General features: G+C 35.1%; 1 protein-coding gene across 5 annotated transcripts in view; it reads left to right on the forward strand.

Moving 5' to 3' along the window:
• DYNC2H1 (dynein cytoplasmic 2 heavy chain 1) overlaps positions 1-18,222 on the forward strand; it is a 349,828-nt gene that overhangs the window by 304,357 nt on the left and 27,249 nt on the right. For all 5 annotated transcript variants that reach the window (XM_050758858.1, XM_050758861.1, XM_050758859.1 and 2 more), the window contains one exon: positions 7,945-8,034. In XM_050758858.1, the coding sequence (XP_050614815.1) occupies positions 7,945-8,034 (90 nt within the window). The remainder of the gene's footprint in view (positions 1-7,944; positions 8,035-18,222) is intronic.

The raw sequence follows: 18,222 nt of genomic DNA on the forward strand, positions 1-18,222 counted from the left end.
CCAATGAAGTTTTTATTTTACTGTGGCAAAATATACACGACACAAAATTTACTATGTTAACCATTTTTAAGTACAGTTAAGTACACTGACATTGCTGTACAGCTGATTGCCAGAACTCTTCATCTTGAAAACCTGAAACTCTGTCCCATTAAACAACAGCTCCCGTTCACCCCTTCCCCAGCCCCTGGCAACCACCATCTGCTTTCTGTCTCTATGAATCTTGGTACTTTAGGTATCTCATTTAAGTGGAATCATAACAGTATTTGTCTTTGTGTGTCTGACTTATTATGTAAAATGTCCTCAAGGAACATTCATGCTGTAGTATATATCAAAATGTTTTTTTTCTTTTTTAAGGTGAGTAATATTCCATTGTATGTATATGCCACATTTTGTTCATCCATTCATCCATGGATTAATGTGGATTGCTTCCACCTTCCTTTTTTTTAACAGTGTAAACTCTTAAGATAACAAGCATTTTATTTTTTTAATTGAAAAAACCTGGCTGGGCGCAGTAGCTCATACCTGTAATCCTAGCACTTTGGAAGGCCAGGGCATGTGGATCACTTGAGCCTAGGAGTTCAAGACCAGCCTGGGCAACATGGCAAAACCCCGGCTCTACAAAAAATACAAAAATTAGCCAGGTATGGTGGTGGGTGCCTGTAGTTCCACCTACTCAGGAGGCTGAGGTAGGAGGATCACCTGAGCCTGGGAAGTCTAAGCTGCAGTGAGCCATGATCATGCCACTGTATTCCAGCCTGGGTGACAGAGTGAGACCCTGTCTCAAAAAAAAAACAAAAACAAGAAACAAGCTGACGTTTATCATAGAAAGCAAGTAATAGAAGATCTTCTTTGAGAAGGAAAAACATAAAATAGATTCAAAAAATGATTTATGTTTTAAAAGAGAATCATTCAATTAAATCTTTTAGATCTGAAAGTCCTTAGTTTGCTCACGTTCCATTTCATAATCCTTTTTCTGTACCGATAAAAAAAAAAGTTGAATGCTACAGAAATACTGTGATGTGCCCATGGAGCTGAACAAAGGTCTTGTTAAGATTAAACTGGGATCTGCTGTAACTTTTATCACAAATTACTCATTGTCTGTGTTGTACTTCCTCTTAAGTATAGATAGATGGTAAGGGCTCTCTTGTTAAATTGTTTCGCTCTGAAACTTGTCTTTATCCTTCTGAAATACAAATTTCTAATTATGTATGTTTGTGAAATAAGTTTTAGTTATTTCAATTAATTGAGCAGAGTTGTAAATTATGGTAAGTGTAGGAATTAGTGATAATCTTAAATTGTATCTATTATTAATCATTGCATATGAAATTGAAATTGCAGTGACCTCTCTGCATTTCTTTTTTTTAAATTGTAAACTGAATCTGTTTTCACACATCATAAAAACCTTGTGCAACTGCTAGTGTTTGAAATAAATTACAATTACAGTGCTGTCTCCCTATTTCAGGCACTGCAATAAGCTAGAATCAAATGAAAGTTCTTCTGACATTTTCAAACCCTAAAATCCAATGTTGGTTTAACTTCAACAGTCTGCAGATAATGGATTACTGGTATTGCACTCCTATCTGAGAAACAAGCTATTATTTTTCCCAGTGGGATAGTGATATTTGTTAGTAGTACAAATAATTCCATCATTAAATAGAGAACGGAGGAAAATTCCTACAAGTGGCCATTTTTTAAAGTTCATACAATAAATATATTAAGATTGTAGAGTGGAAATTAAAACATCCAAGATTGTACTAGAGTGGTTTTTTTTTTTTTTTTTTTTTTTTTTTGTGCAAGTCACTTAACCTTTCTCTACATAAGTTTCCAGATATTTGAAATGGTAATAATTATACCCACTTCAGAGGGTTGTCATAAAAGTCTTAATGTAGATAAAATATGTATAACAGTGCCTGTAAGTGCTATAAAAGTGTTTGCTATTGTTATTCTTCTTATTCTCATTTTCACATGATTCTTCATTGACTCACGTTTAGAATATTACCGTACATTCTTAACTCACCTCCATGATTGCAGTTTCATCTTCCTAATGTTGTTCTTCCCATCTCTACTAGGGTAATCTTTAAAAAATCCAAATTTGTTGTGTCACTTCCTCGCTTAAAGGTTAATTTAGTTTTACCATTGCTTTCCAGATAAAATTTAAATTCCTTAGTATAAACAACCACAAATTTTATGATGTCATCCTTAATTCATGAGCCCATTTCTCTCGTCTTATTAATGCTTCTTCCTTTCCCTGCTGTCTTTACCTATTATAGATACTCAGGAAAAGACCGACTATTCGTTTACCTTTTGAGACTCATATCAAGCATGATCTCCACCAGAAAGCCTTTCCTAACTCTTCCCATTCCACGTGTTGGAACTGAACTGTCGATTCCTTCCTGGGCAGGGGTCGCCGCGAAGGATCACCGACACGAGATTCACAGCAGAGAGTTATTTATTACTAGCGCGCTAGGGTCCCAAGCTCTAAGTTGGCCCTGGGACCCTGACTGCTTGTTACAGGCTGTTTATATAGGCAAACGCAAGTTCAAACACAGCTTAGGGCGCGAAATTCAAACAAAGCTTTAGGCGCGTGGTAATTGGGTCTGTCTATGGCCTGAGCAAGGTGTCTTGTTCTAATTGGTTAGCGCAGGACCTTATGAGGTTTTTTTCCTGGAGTTGTTGATTCCGGGAACTTCGAGGCAGGGTGGGACCCCATGAGGTTGTTTCCTGGAATTGGCAGGGTGGGACCCTATCAGGGTGGGACCCTATTGAGGCAGGGTGGGACCCTATCCAGAGCCACCTGGTGTTAATTTTTTTAAGTTCTTTTTTTATGAGGCCTAGTTTCTAAGTTTTATGCGGCCTAGTTTCACACGCAGTTTGAATTTGATATACTCTACCTTCGTGTTCACAATTACTGTGCTTATTGCTCTTAGGGAGCTCAATGTATTGTCCATAGCCATCTCTTTTATTGTCGATTTCCCTCTCTATCATAAGCTTTTGTAGACAAGAATTGTGTTGTGACTTAATATCCTCAGCAGTTAACAAATGATTGGCAGATAGCAGCTATTTACTCATACTTGCTGCATAATGACTTAATTGATATTTGAGAGAGAGTGAGTTAACAAATGAACACCCTGGTTACAACTGGTTCTGCTTTTGTGACATCTTTCATGAAACGCATGGGATGGTGAAAAGAGGTTACATTTAGGGTTAGACCTGGATTCAACTTCTCTATCACTTAGTTTAAAAAAAACAAAAAAAAACTTTAAGATTAGTTAAATAAACTTACTCTAAGCCTTAGTGTCTCCATCATTATAAATTTAATTCCCAATACATAATTATCTTATATTGAATCTCAAATGGTTTAATATATATAAATCATTATAGAAATATTAAATCTATTGAAGACAGTATTGGTGCTGATATGGACTCTAGAGCCAAGTTACCTGGGGGTTTACATCCTGGATCTGCCATTTGCCAGCTCTGTGATTTTTGAACATGCTATTCTCTTTGTGTCTACATTTTCTCCTCTGTAAAATGGAAATTATAATATTAAGTTGGTGCAAAAGTAATTGTGGTTTTATATCATGAATTTTAAGTTTTTATATTAATAACTAGGCTCAAAGACATATTTATTAATCAAAATAGGAACCATTACAATCAACACATTTTGCCAATAAGAAATACATTGGTTTATTCCTGTAACATAAAAATCTATCTTTTGGGATTCAAGAAACTCTTGGAAAGCATTTTCTGCATCCAGCTGGTTGTGGAAGTGTTTTCCTTGCAAAATGTTGTTCAGATGCTTAAAGAAATGGTAGTCAGCTGGCGAGAGGTCAGGTGAATATGGCGAATGAGGCACAACTTTGTAGTCCAATTCATTCAACTTTTGAAGTACTGATTATGTAACTTGTGGTTGGGCACTGTCATGGAGAAGAATTGGGTCCTTTCTGTTGACCAATGCTGGCTGCAGATATTGCAGTTATTGGTGCATCTCAGCTATTTGCTGAGCATACTTCTCAGATGTAATAGTTAAGCCAGGATTCAGAATGCTGTAGTGGATCAGACCAGCAGAGCACTAAACAGCGACCATGACCGTTTTTTGGTGGAAGTTGGCGTTGGGAGGTGCTTTGAAGCTTCTTCTCGATCCAGACACTGAGCTGATCATTGCTGGTTGTCATATAAAATGCACTTTTGATTGTACATCACAATCCGATTGAGAAATGGTTCATTGTTGTTACGTAGAATAAGAGAAGACAAGACTTCAAAACAATTTTTGGTTAGCTCATGACGCATCCTCTTATCAAGCTTTTATCACCTCTCCAATTTGATTCAAATGCTGAATGACTATAGAATGGTTGATGTTGAGTTCTTCTGCAGCTTCTCCTGTAGTTGTAAGAGGATCAGCTTGGATGATTGCTCTCAGTTGGTTGTTGTCAACTTCCGATAGCTGGCCACTATGTCCTCATCTTCAAGGATCTCCTTTGCAAAACTTCCTGAACCACCACTGCACTGTACGTTCGTTAGTAGTTCCTGGGCCAAATGTGTTGTTCACATTGCCAGTTATCTCCACTGATTTACAACCCATTTTGAACTCAAATAAGAAAATCGCTCAAATTTGCTTTTTGCCTAACATCATTTCCATGGTCTAAAATAAACATAAACAGCAAGCAATAAGTCATTAGCAAAAAAAAAAAAAAGTGAGAAATGCTCATTAAAATGATGTATAACATAAGTACATTTAAGAATGCATTTCAATATCAAACAGCAAATTCTAACAATGTAAAAACTGCAGTTACTTTTGCACTTACCTAATAGTACACTTCTGAGGATTATTTTGAGGAATATATGAGATGGTGTCTATCAAGCACTCAGCATAGTTACTAACACATAGTAAGCACCCAATAAATATTAGCTTAAAAAATTTCCTGCAACTCAAGGCATAGCTTAATAGCTGCCTCTTTTTTAAAGACTTCCTTGATTGAATCATTTTTTTCCTCTAAACTCCAATAACATGATACATAATTTATTCATAAAGCACCACAAGGAACTTCAGCTTTGTATCTCCTTTATTGGTTTTTAATTTTCTTTAAATACTATATTTATTTCATCTCATGTATCACTATCATTATCATTTCTATTATATCACCTATTATGTTTTAATTCTCTACATATTTAACGCTATTAAATATTTTTTATATAGGTAAATATTATCTATCACGCTATAAAATGTAAGCTCCATAATAGCAAGGACCTTATGTTAATAGTATCTGCACATTATAGATAGTAAATAATTGCTGAATGGATGAATAATGACTTAAACATTTATTGAATTAATGTATTACACTTGGCAATAAAATTGGTAACTCTCTTAACCATCTATAGATGACTAATAAATTGTCCTAAGGCTTAGTGTCATAAAACAATAGAAATGTATAATATCACAGTTTTTGTGAGTCTAGAATCCAAGTGTGGTTTAGCTGAGTATTCTGGCTCAGGGTTTCTCACAAGGCTCAGCTTCCAAAGTGGGCTCATGGCTGGCTCTTGTGAGTGAGAGGAGTGTCAAATAATTTAGGAGTCATGTTTAAAAACTGCCACAGTCTGCCCTCTAGGCACAAATTATTTACGTTTCCCCACATGCAAAATACAACCGTCTCCTCCCAAACTCCTCCACATGTTTCATTTCATTACAGGATCAGGCTAAGGCTAAAGGGAAAAAATTGTCATTTAAATCAGGTGAAAGTATGGATGAGGCTTTTTGGGTTCAATTCCTCAAAAATAGCTGCATAAATATTGTTCCCATCTAAAGACCAGTGAACTACAGTGACAAGTTACCTATTCCCTTTAAAACCAATATAAAATGGTAGGACAGGCATAGGATAACTGTAGACATTCCTATTCAAAAAGGGTGGAGGAAGATTGGGAGGCTAACATGTCCTTAGCAATTCTGAAATCCAAGCAAGTTCATGTTTCCAGTTCCTTTATTAAAATGTTGTATTGTTTCCTAGGAATGATTAATTGCTCTTGGCTTTACCCTTCGAGCTCTTGATTCTAACCTCTGAATTATCCATACATTTCAGTAAGATATAGCTCATGTTTGCAGCTGAGTGGTTTTCTCAGTCTGCACCCTGCCCATAGAAGCCCTGGAGCCAAGTTCTCTTTGAATTGCACCCTCTCCTAACCCTGTAATCCTAAACTGATAGTTTACACCAGAACAGTTTCTCTAAAACTGGGAGTTTGCTATGAATCTCATTGAGATTCACTCCATTAGACAAAAACCACAACCACAAATCTTTTCAAGATAAGCCTTTCTTTCTATCCTAGGCTGCTTTTGCATCAGCTGTAGGACAACACCCTTAAGATTTATTGAAGCCCTGTTGTTTAACAGAGGTTTGTCTGAGATTTGTCCTTCCTTTTTTTTTTAAGTCCTCAAAGCTCCATAGGCTTCCTCTAGTAGTCTCCTAGAAGTCCTCTAAGTTTTCACTTACATTCTCCTAAAGATCCCTCCAGCTTCAACCCACCACCTAGTCTCAAGTCCAGTGCCATATGATTCAGGATTTTGTTAAGGCAGCACCCCGCCTCTGGTGTATCCAAATTGTTATCAGTTGTCTTGCTGCAGAACAAATCTCACCAAAACTTACTGGCTTAAAATAATATTTTTAAAAAATCATTTATTTTTAGTTTAAAAGTCTGGAATTTACTAGGGCTTGGTAGAGAAATCTTGTCTCCTTCACACAGCTCACTCACATGGTTGGCAAGTTGGTGCCAGCTGGGGGTCTCTGTTTATCTCCACATGGGCCTCTCCAAAGACAGTTTGGGCTCTGCAGCATGGTGACTGACTTCTAAGATTAAAAATCTCAGAAGGCAGGAAATATAAGCAACCAATTTTTTATAGCCTAGACTTGGAAACTGGCATAGTATCACTTCCTTTGTATTGGAAGAGAGGAGCACAGACCTCAAGTCTCAAGAGGCAAAGTGTCAAAGGATTTGCAGTTGTGTTTCAAAATCACTACACCTGTTTTAGATCAAAGCACAGTTCTGGCACTTATCTATCACATTCCTAAGAAGGCTTACTTTATTCCTGTAAAGTAAAGGGATTCAGTGTTTTCTAAGGTCCTTTTCTACTCGAAATTTGGTCATCTTACAATTCCCATTTTCTATACATTATTGATATATTCTAGCCCATAGTTTCTTAACTATGTAATCAGACAGTGTTTGGGGTAAAAAAATTGATGTTCTTTCTTTATTACCACACTTCAGAAAAATAATATGTTGAGAAGTTTGTGTGATATTTATAAAATATTTAGAAAATCAGGAAAATCTTCACCAAAAAGGTATATTATAATCAACATGAACTTACAAGAATACTTGTGCAGTGAAGAGTCTGCATTAACAGAGAATGCCTTTATTGGAAGGTCAAATATTAGAAAGATAACTTTTGTAAGGCAGCTATTCTTAGAGAGGTTTTATTTTATTTGTGTTTAATTTAATGCACTCTTTATTTTTTTCTGTTTGTTTCATATGTCTCAATGTGGCTTGGGGAATAAAGTTTCCATTATACTGCTCTATTTATAGTTTTAAAAAATACTGTAGGGACCAAAGCTGATTGTTTTATAATCTTAACCACTTATAAAGTGAATTTGTCAAATTTGTGTTTCATTATGCAATAACCATTGTTTAAGAAAATATGGTTGACTATTTTTTATATGCCAGTTTAAGTTCATCTATTTATTCTTTCAGGAACTTGTACTTTTCTTCCTTTTAGAGAAACATTAATTCATGCTGTCTCTACTATTCAATTTAATGAGATCAAAGAAAAACAGACATATCTTAATGAATTTCATATGTATATGTGAATTATGCCAAAATTTTTCTCCATCACACTACTGTTAGTCTTTTATATGTAGTAGCATATACACAAACTCAATTTTGACCCTTTTTAAATTGCAGTGTCCTCTCGCATGGCAGAGCAAGTGGGAAGGCCCAGAAGATCCCTTACAATACCTGAGAGGTCTTGTTGCCCGTGCCCTTGCAATACAGGTAAGCCTAAATTATTTACTAAGTGGGTTGTCCGACTGTGTGACTATTGTATTATAGAGATAACCATTATGCTAATCACTAGTGAGAATTACATGATGATTTTGCACATAAAACACCATATATTCATTATTCTGTCATTTGTTATTTTTGTATAGCACTATTTTTTTTAACAAAAAATGTGTTTTCTGCTTTACTGTGGCTTGTCATCATTTTTGAGAATTTAGAGAACAATTTACAATTTTAGTAGAGATGGATCTCATAGACGGTACCTGAAACTGAATCATCACTGTGACTAATTTGCCTTAGGGAGCTCTCTATGGGGAGCTGCTTTAAAAAAGTTTATTTCAAATTGATAAATTTTTTTCAGAATAAACCAGTCAGGTAACTTCAGGAAAACAGAAGAATAGTATAGACAGAGAAAGAGTGTATTTTTTATGGAATAGTAGATGATACAGGTTAGTTGATGCAAACAAGGTACCTTTGTGGATTTTCCACTGTCTTCCTCTGCTTGTTGCACCAGCTTCACAAAAGAGCCTTTCATTTTAACCACATTAACTTCTACTATCACATGAATAACTTGATCTGTGTCCTCAATGCAGCACTCTTCATCCATGCTGTAAAAAAAAAAAAAAAAAAAAAAAAAATCCACAAACCTGTTCACATCTTTAACCTTGTTATCACTCATCTCTGCTCCACCTTTGAACCCCTAAGCATACATGTTATTCTTTGACAACAGCCACATTTCATCCTCAAGTTTGTATTCTCTAGACTTTCCAGTCTCTTCCTGCTCAGTATTCTCTCATTCTGTCACTTTCTTTCCTGATGCTGGCCAATTCATCCTGCAATTTGTGGCATATAACTGCATTCTCTTTCTAGCACCTTCGGTACCCTAACTCACTTTTCTTTATGCTTCATCCTTTCCAAAAACCATTTAACTTGGATTAGTAGCTGTCCATATGCAGGCTGCTGAGCTCTGCTACCAACACTTCAGATACAGTGTACCTTCAGGTACAGTTTAGATACAGTGGATGGGCCCTGAGCACTGCTCCTGTGTTCCACAGTGATGTTTCAAACCTTCACTCTTTCTTGAAGATTCCATTCTGTCACTGACTCCCCTCTTCCTTAGCAGAACACCTTATGTTTTACTTCACAGAGAAAATTCAAGCTGTGAGATATGACCACTTGAAAATTCCTGCCCTTCTCTCTCATCTACAAATTTGTCTGAAGCCATCTTCATCATCTTTGTTCTAACATAAAAGTTGACCTTATGAAATTGAAGGCTCATCCCTAGACCTGTGTATTGATTCTGTCTGTTCTTTACTCTTTAGAGACCTCCTCCAGGGGGTCTTCCCTTGTTCTTCTGTCTTTTCATCTTTTCATCTCTTCTTACTCTGTTTGCTGGCCTACAATTGGGACTCCTTTGAAGGTACCAGGACCAATTTGAGCAATAGTTTGGCTTCTATTATAACCAGTTCTCCAGTCTGTAGGATTGTTGGAGGAAGAAAAAGTACTAGATCTGGAAATGGGTTAAAATTAGCAGGCAGAGAAGAATCTGTCAGGGACTCTGATTTAGTCATCTTTCTATCTATCTGTTGTGCATATGCCTGGACATAATCTATCACTAAATGCTGGAAGGAAGGAAGAAAGGGAGAAAGTCTATTAGTGATCTTAGAAAAGTATAGAAATGCTCTGAAGTTTGTTGTATAATTGCATGGCTATGATAATTTACCACTTCATGTACTTTTCAGTACTGTTTCCTTTAAATTATTTTTAAAAGGACAGGGACTTTTAACTTGCCATGAATGGCAGCCTATATTACACTATGTAAGTACACTTAATAATTATGCTGTGTATTTATAATGATAAATATATTGGTGGTACTATAATATTCTTTAAAACAATTTTACAGGAATTATTGCAATTTCTTGCATGGTTATTCATATGTTAATAACTGGTCATCAAAACTGAACACTTTTCTACTATGTAATTTTCTTAAAAGCTTTATAAGGCACTTAGCATTAATTGTAGTGATAAAATACCCTCCTAACCCTCAAGATAATGTTCAGGACTGACCATAGCTTACCTTTCATCCTTCCAACCAGGGAATATGCACTATTTCTTCCACAACCACTTGGGGATACTTTTTATGTTGTTTTATTTTCCTGGCTTAATATTTTTTTAATTTTAAATATATATAGATATCCATCTTCCTGAGGTAACCTTTAATATTTGGGATTTGCTTTTCATCTATTCAAGGGCTTGATAGATCCCTTGTTTTCATCTGTGCCTTCTGTTTCACAGGTACATATCCAGAGCAGCTTGTGATACTTGGAGAACAATGTAACTACCTAGTTGGAAAACAAAGGATGGGAAACTGGGTGGGCAGGGAAAATTAGAAGCACTATTTGCAAGGAACTGTGAAAATGGCACCTTTTGGTTTCTTAAGAAAGCATAATGATCAGACTCAATCCAAACAGGTATACAGCAGGTTGAGCTCAGATCCAGCTATAGTTTAAGATTTTAGGGTCTTGCATTTTGAGGCATAGTTTATGGGAAAAGAGAACAAACTATTGAGGGTGTCATATATTGTGCCAGTTTATTACAGGAGTTTTATGCAAATAAGGTAAGACTGACGTGGGTCAAAGGTAGCATTCATTCATTCATTCATTCATTCAAAAATATAATAAGCAGCTACTTTATTCTAGGCCCTGTGTGAAGTACTGGGGATATAATGGTTAGTAAGTAGATACAATAGCTGCCTCACAGATCTTATATTCATTCATCCTTTTATCAATAAAAGTTCTATAAATGTAAGCTGGGCACAGTGGCACATGCCTGTAGTTCCAGTGACTCAGGAGGCTGAGGCAGGAGGATCACTTGAGCCCAAGAGTTCAAGTCCAGCCTGGGCAACAATGAGACCTCGCCCCTTAAAAAAGATAATTCCACAAATGTGATTAATACTTTCCTGGCACCAAACACTGTGTGAGGTTGCTGAATATGGAGTGGTAAACAAAATAGACATACATCTTGTTCTCCAGGAATTATCCTTACAACTTATCAGAAAGATAGAACTGAATAAACAACAGTAAGAGAAGAATGATGAAGTACAGTATTATGGAAGCAAAGAGCACTACTTAACCTAGAAGGGGTCAGAGAAGTGATGCCTAAGCTGAGAACTTAGTAACAATAAACCAAATGAGGATGAGAGGAAAGAATTTATCAGACAGAAGGCAGACCAGAGTCTGATATCAAGAGTAAGTATTGTGTTATACCAAAGTTATTGAAATTTTGTAAAAAAAACATAATAATAAAAGTAAGCATTGTAGTTTCAAGTAACTAAAAGCAGAGCATAGATTGCAAGGAGTGGTGTTCAAGCTGGAGAGCAAGAGGGGCCAAATCATGATAATGTATTAAGGAATTATATTTTATCCTAAGGACAAAAGGTAACCATTGCAGGATTTTAAAGAGGAAAGTCAGATTATGTTTTAAAGGGATTATTTTAGCTGCAGTATGGAGAGAGTCTTAGTCTACTTTGTGGCAAAAGGTTTAAGACTCTCCTCTGAATATGCTTAATTTAGAGACAGCTATAGAACCCCTAGGTATCCAAGGAACCTGAGCCATAGAGAGTCTTGCAGGCAGCCTGGCATTCACTCTCTGGTTTCTGTAAGATCCTTTAGAGCAAAGATCTTTTAAAAAAAAAAATTCCACTGTATTTCCAATACCTATATACTGTCTGCTGAATGAATGAATGAACAAAGGATTTAACAAATGAATGGACTAGACAGATTATTCTCTTTGGGGAATTTAGAATTATTTCCCTGGCTTCAAATTTTTCTGCCTTTTCTTCAGAAATGACATCTTCAAAGATTTTCTTGTGTTCCTGATTTCCACTCCGTGTTTTCCCTTTGGTTGTAGTGTATCCCTTATAGCAGGATATTTTGATTCTTCTGTGATGATCATTCTAAATTCTAGCATGTTCTCTACCCTGTTTGTAAATCTTACATTGTCAGCCTTTGTTTTAGTTCCTTTGTCCTAGTTTTGTGAACTACTCATAGTTGGATCCCTTGACTGTGCACCTGCAATTTTTATTCCAGCCCTGCTCATGTGTTGATTTCTATATCCAAGCCAGGATATAAAGAGAGATCTTTATCACCATGACCTAGTTATACTTGGTTATGCTTAATAGACCCAATATTCTGGAAATGTTTAATGGACTCCTAAATATCTCCCCCATTATGCTTCCTTTGAAAAGCAAACTTGGAGTGCTGTGTGTTAAATTAGCATTAAGGTTTGCCATTAATACTTACAGTTCATTTCAAACTTCTGCTTCAGTTTCATGTCTTTAGTTTTAAGATCCACAGTGACTTCTTGAACTCCACTCAAATTTTTTTTGGCAAGGTCAAGCCAGTGGCTGGTACATTGCTCTACTACAAAATCCTGCCACCCTTCCTTCTTATGACAGAATTTTGTTGTTTATATCAACTATTACGCACCTTGAAGTTTGGCATGATCTAAGCAATAGATAAATAGCATTAATTATTGTTATTAGTAAATACCACTTAGCATGACATATAGACTATCCTTAAAGCTTATCAGGAAAATAGATAACTAAATAAGCAACAAAACAAATAATTAAAGGAAGTATTTGAGCAAACAGCAGAAGTACTACAATCTAGAACCACTTAGTGCTATCCCCTGTTCCCCAGGGGGTAGTTCAGTCTAAAACTTTTGGAATCATTGTTGACTTCTCTTCTCTCACACTTCACATCCAGTCTACCAGAAAGTCATATTTTCTCTGCATTCAAAATACATTCAGAGGTACCTTTTGCCATCTCTACTACCACTACCTTGATTGAAGTCATTGTGAATGCAGCTGCTATCTAACTAGAGTTCTGCTTCCACCCTTGTTCCCATTCTTACTGGTTCTCAACCACACAATCTCAAATGTTCCTATGTGAAAGCACAGCTCAGATTACATCACTCTGTCTTGGAAATATCCCCATGACTAGTCATCTCATCTCGAGTATCAAAATCCTTACAACAGCCTACAAGTTTAAGGTCAAGCCCCATTATCTCTCTGCTTTCCTTTCCTGGTTTTCTACTTTATTTACTCTGTTCTAGCCATACTGGTCTTGCTTTTCAGTGAACAAACCCAGCACGCTTCCTCTCATGGCCTTTACCCTTGCTGCTTCCTCTCCTTGGAATGCTCTCCCCCCCGCCCATGGGCACAAGGAAGCGTCCTTATCTCCTTCAGGTCTTCACTCAGATGTCACCTTTTCAGTGAAGCCTTCCCTGATCATCCTGTTTCACATTGTAACCTCCACCCCATCCCCAATACTTCTTACTCTCTTTTCCTTCTTTGTTTTTCTCTATGGCCTATATCTTCATCTAAAATTCTGTATATTATAACCCATTCATTTTCAAGAGTTTCTATGTATTCTTCCACTAAAAAGGAAGCTTCATAAGGGCAGAGAGTTTTGTCTGTTTACTGCCCTATCCAAGCATGTAGACAGTAACCGGTACAGATAGGCTTTTCAGTAAATATTTGTTGAATAAATAAATGACTCCAATCATAAGGTTATTTATTCTCAAGCAAATTGGCATAAATCTCTTTTTTCCAATCATCATGATTTAGCTTCCTGGGATATATTCTGTAGTATTTCATTACATATTTTGAGATTTTTGGCTTCTATCTAAATCTACCCATAAATGTTATGGTTTAACTTTATACTTTACTGCGACAATCTAACATTTGAAATGTTTTATTTCTCTTAAGATCTCAAATGTAAAAAGCAATTTATTATAATTACATTGTTAGATTTTCACTCATTTTTTGAGGTGTCTTACTGTATTTTGGGAAGGTTCTGCTACCATATTCTGCATTCCTGGAAGAGTATGTTATTTTCCTAACTCATCTTAGTAACTCTCCTAGTCCTTAGTACGGTATTTCACACACAGTAAGTACTCAGTAAAATTATTCATAGAAGACTTATAGCAATAAACAAAGTTGAAAACGTCTATATGTGGCTTTAAAACCTCCAGCAGCCCCATTTTTGTATATTATACCCATAAGAGAAACCTGTGGATGTTTTTTATTCATATATATGAATATATTTTGTTAGTTTATTCATTCAGTGAATATTTACTGAGCTTCTATTTTATGCCAGCCACTGTTCTTAAGTGCTAGAAATACACCATAGTGAGGAAACATGAAATTCCTGTCAACAGGAATTACTACATTTTAGTGAAGGAGATAGATAGCAAACAAATAAATATGTTAATATTAGAATTATATCAAAATAATTTGGTCAAAATCTTGAAATTAAAGATTAATATACAGCCAAGCTTTAAATTGGATTATCACCATCACAGAATGAACTTAGGGTATATATCTGAAATTGTATTCAGAAAAATAAAGCTTTTACTATAGCAATAGTATTACAAAATGTTGAGTCAAATTTTGCACAGGGACAGTAATTTCTCAGCAGTAACAGCTGATAAATCCTTCGTATGGCCAACTATCTTGCACATTTGGAATACTAAACAGTACTCTATGGTCTACAATGATATGCAGTTTTATAGAAGCAATCTTACAAAACATGCTATTTGTACTGCTTGCAGAAGATAAATCTTGGTTCTAGAAATTTGACAATGTAGCAACATAATTGGCTTTTCAAGATAACAAAATCTTTCCTGAATTTCTATCTGCATTGCACCTTTCATCACATGCATACCAAGTTTAGCAGCTTCCTGGAATAGCATAAGAGGATCTTTACAGCAGAAAACATGCAGAGAATACTCAAACTCTTATGACAAATTTGGTTTCTTGAAGAATCAGCAAGGTCTAGCAAATGGTTTTTCCTGCAAGTAACCAATGATTGCTAGTAATATCTCCTATGCTGGTACCCTTACTCGCAAAGTATTGTTCCAACGCTTCCCTTGATTTATGAGCCTTTTTTTTTTTTTTTTTCATTTAAAGGTTTCTCTTAATCTTATTTGAACATATGTTATTAATATATAACAAGAGAGTTGCTAAATGTCTTGTATGCCATATACTTTTGTTTTTGGTAAAGAAGAAGAATAGAAATGATTAACAGTTTTTCTGCTGTTGTCAACAAATCCCGCCTATCAAAATGTTTTATTTCTGAAGATACAATGGAAGGTTGTGAACAAAACATTGTGTGCTTGTGATTCCTAAATCAATCATAGCCGTCACCACATTTATTCCATGGTCAATAATTGCATTATGCTTTACTTGCTGATTTTCCATTCCATAATATATTATCTATCAGCTTTACTTTGTTGTTAGCTATTTGCAACTGGAAATCTCTTCACAAGCAAGGAAAGTAGTGATTGGTTTTATTGTTGATTTATATGTTATCACACTTTAAAAGGACTTTGGGCTGTATATTATTTATCTGTGTGTCTGTTGTACATAATATTGAAGTAAAGTATTTGGCTTAACACTCAATAATACTAACTTTTGTACACAATAAAAGTAATTTAAGAAAATATTTTTAGTAATATATATTCTAGAAAGAATCTTGAACACAAGATTCATAGCTTAGCAAACCTCAGAACTCCTTTTACTTCGTCTCCTGAAAATTATTCGTAATCTATGTCAGTAATTTTGACAAATTTTTTTTAACCTCCATAGAATCAAAACCTCAACAAGAAATTGTTCCTAAATATATATTATTTTTGATGTCTACAGCTCTGAAATTTGATGTGAGAAAATAAATATTACGTTCACCTAGTTTTTATTTTTTTCTCATCTTTTATTTTTATATCTGGATTGAAGATGATTTATATTGGATATTTTTTAAATATTTGACTTTTTCTCCTTGAGAAATTTTGAGATAGCAAAGTTGATATTCCATTATTATTTAGTCCTCACAAAATGGGAAATATTTCCACATAACTCTTCCTCTTAAAAGACTCATGGTTAAATAGAACTAAGTAACTTACGATTAAATTTTGTTACATGTTATTTAATTTTGAAAATGTCAGTATATTGAATAATTTAAAGATCTGGATTTTAGGACTGTCCGATACATATATTTTTGAATTAAATTTTTATTAATATTTCTTGACTAAAATGTTTCCAACTTTTTAATATTTATCTTGCTATTTTAGTCTAATATTTGTATTAATTACCAATCTATTTCTTGAACCATAAGTTCTGAAATCTTTAACACTAACAATTTTTATTATAATTATTCTTTAAATTATTCTCTTGCTACACTAAGTACATAGTAATGATTCAGACTAAGATAATTTCAACCTATAGAGCACATAAGGGGTTTTCATTCAAGTAGCATATAGTGAATATTTTTAAATAAATCTAAATGTCATGCCTTGTTGACAGTCTAACATTGTTACACTTATGAAATAGGGTGGTAACATCTGTCCTTATACAAATATTAATATTATATATTTCTGGAATGTCAGAACAGTGTTAAAGTAAGCATCTATTTGTTAAGCCTACCAGAAGGTAAAACTCAAATAACAGATCCTGGTCAATATTGAAACTGAATTAAACTTTATTTCTAATAAATATAAGGATGCTATAAAGAAAAATGATGTAGATTAAGGGGGCTAGAGACAAGTGGGTTGGGGAAGATAACACTTTAGTATGAATGGTCAGGGAAATGCTCTCTTTGGAGGTGATATTTAAACAGAGACTTGAATGAAGTAAGAGAGCAAATCTTAAAATGTATCTGAGGGAAAAACAAATCCAGGCAGAGGGATCGGTAAGTACAGAATCTCTGACACAGGAATGTGCTTTGTTTGTTCAAGGAACAAGAGTGGCTAGGGCATTGCCAAGGACCATGATGTATGGTCCATGTAGGCTTGGTATGAAATTTAAATTTAGTTTGAGTACATGGGAGGTCAGTAGAAGATTGAGAGCAAAAAATTAAAAGGTTATTCTGCTGGTATATGAATAAGCTATAGGGAGGGAAAATAGGAGCAGGCTGACCAGTTAAGAGGTTATTGCTTTCAAAAAGCACATAAGTAGTTGCATCTCTTTTAAAATACCAAATGAATAAATACATTTTGTACATTCAAATAAATAATGCCAATAAAATTCACTTTCTGCTTTCAGATATCTTGTTGGAATTTAATGATTTCATAAAGATGAAATGCTTGAGGAAATTGTCTTCAGGATTATGGACAGTCACATAAATATTTGAAAGACTTTTTATTTTTCATTCTGCAGATGTTTCAGCATTTAGTATACGAAACTATCTTTGTATAGACCTATATTTGCTATATCTATGGACATTTGGGGCTCCTTTCTATGCCCATCTTAAAGTATGATTTTATTCTGGGATTATCTTTACATATTCTTTTAATCTCTTTTTGCTTATGTAGAGATTTGAATATTAATGTGAGTAAACAACTGACTTGCTTCAAAAAAAAAAAAGAGGTTATTGCAGTAATCCAAGTGAGGTCATGATGGACTAGGGTGGTGGCTGTGGAGGTGGAGGCTTCTTAAAGAAGTGGTAATATTTTGATATTAAACTTGTGGATTTGGCTGTGGGGCATGGGAGACAGATATCAAACGTGATTTCAAAGTTTTGACCTAAGCAGTTGGTTAAGTGGTTCAGTGACTTGAAGGATACCGATAATAAGGTAATAGAGCAGAGTTTTGTTGTTGTTGTTTAGGGAGGAGGGGAGTGGTCTTGCAAATTAAAAGTTCTAATTTGAACATAAGTTGAGATGCCTTTTAGACATCTTGGTGGAAATGTCAGAGAAGGAATTGATGAGGGAGCTGTTGGAATTGGAAATAGAAAATGAGCAGTTATCAGCATCTTAACATAGTGTTTAAAACCGAAGGAATGACCAAGTATTTGGCATTCCTTTGAGATGCTTAGAAAAGGAAAAATTGTCAATCATTGAAACTAAGAATTAGTAGTTAGGTATGTAGAAGAAAGCCTGGGAGGCTGTGGTGATCAAGAAGCCAAGAGAATAAAGAGTTGATCATTCTGACCTTTTAAAACAGTGCCAAATGCCGTAAATGAGATAGAGAAGAATCGTGTTTGGCACCATGGAGGACATTGGTGATCTTGAGGAGTTGTTTGGTGAAGAAGTTCTAAAGAATGAAAGCCTGGTCATATGAGTTTAAAAAAGAATAAAGGGTGAAGTTGAGAGTGTTTTCAGGGAGTTGTGTTATAAAGTAACACA

This window comes from Macaca thibetana, chromosome 14 (genome assembly GCF_024542745.1).
Source record: "Macaca thibetana thibetana isolate TM-01 chromosome 14, ASM2454274v1, whole genome shotgun sequence".
Classification (NCBI taxonomy): Eukaryota; Metazoa; Chordata; class Mammalia; order Primates; family Cercopithecidae; genus Macaca; species Macaca thibetana.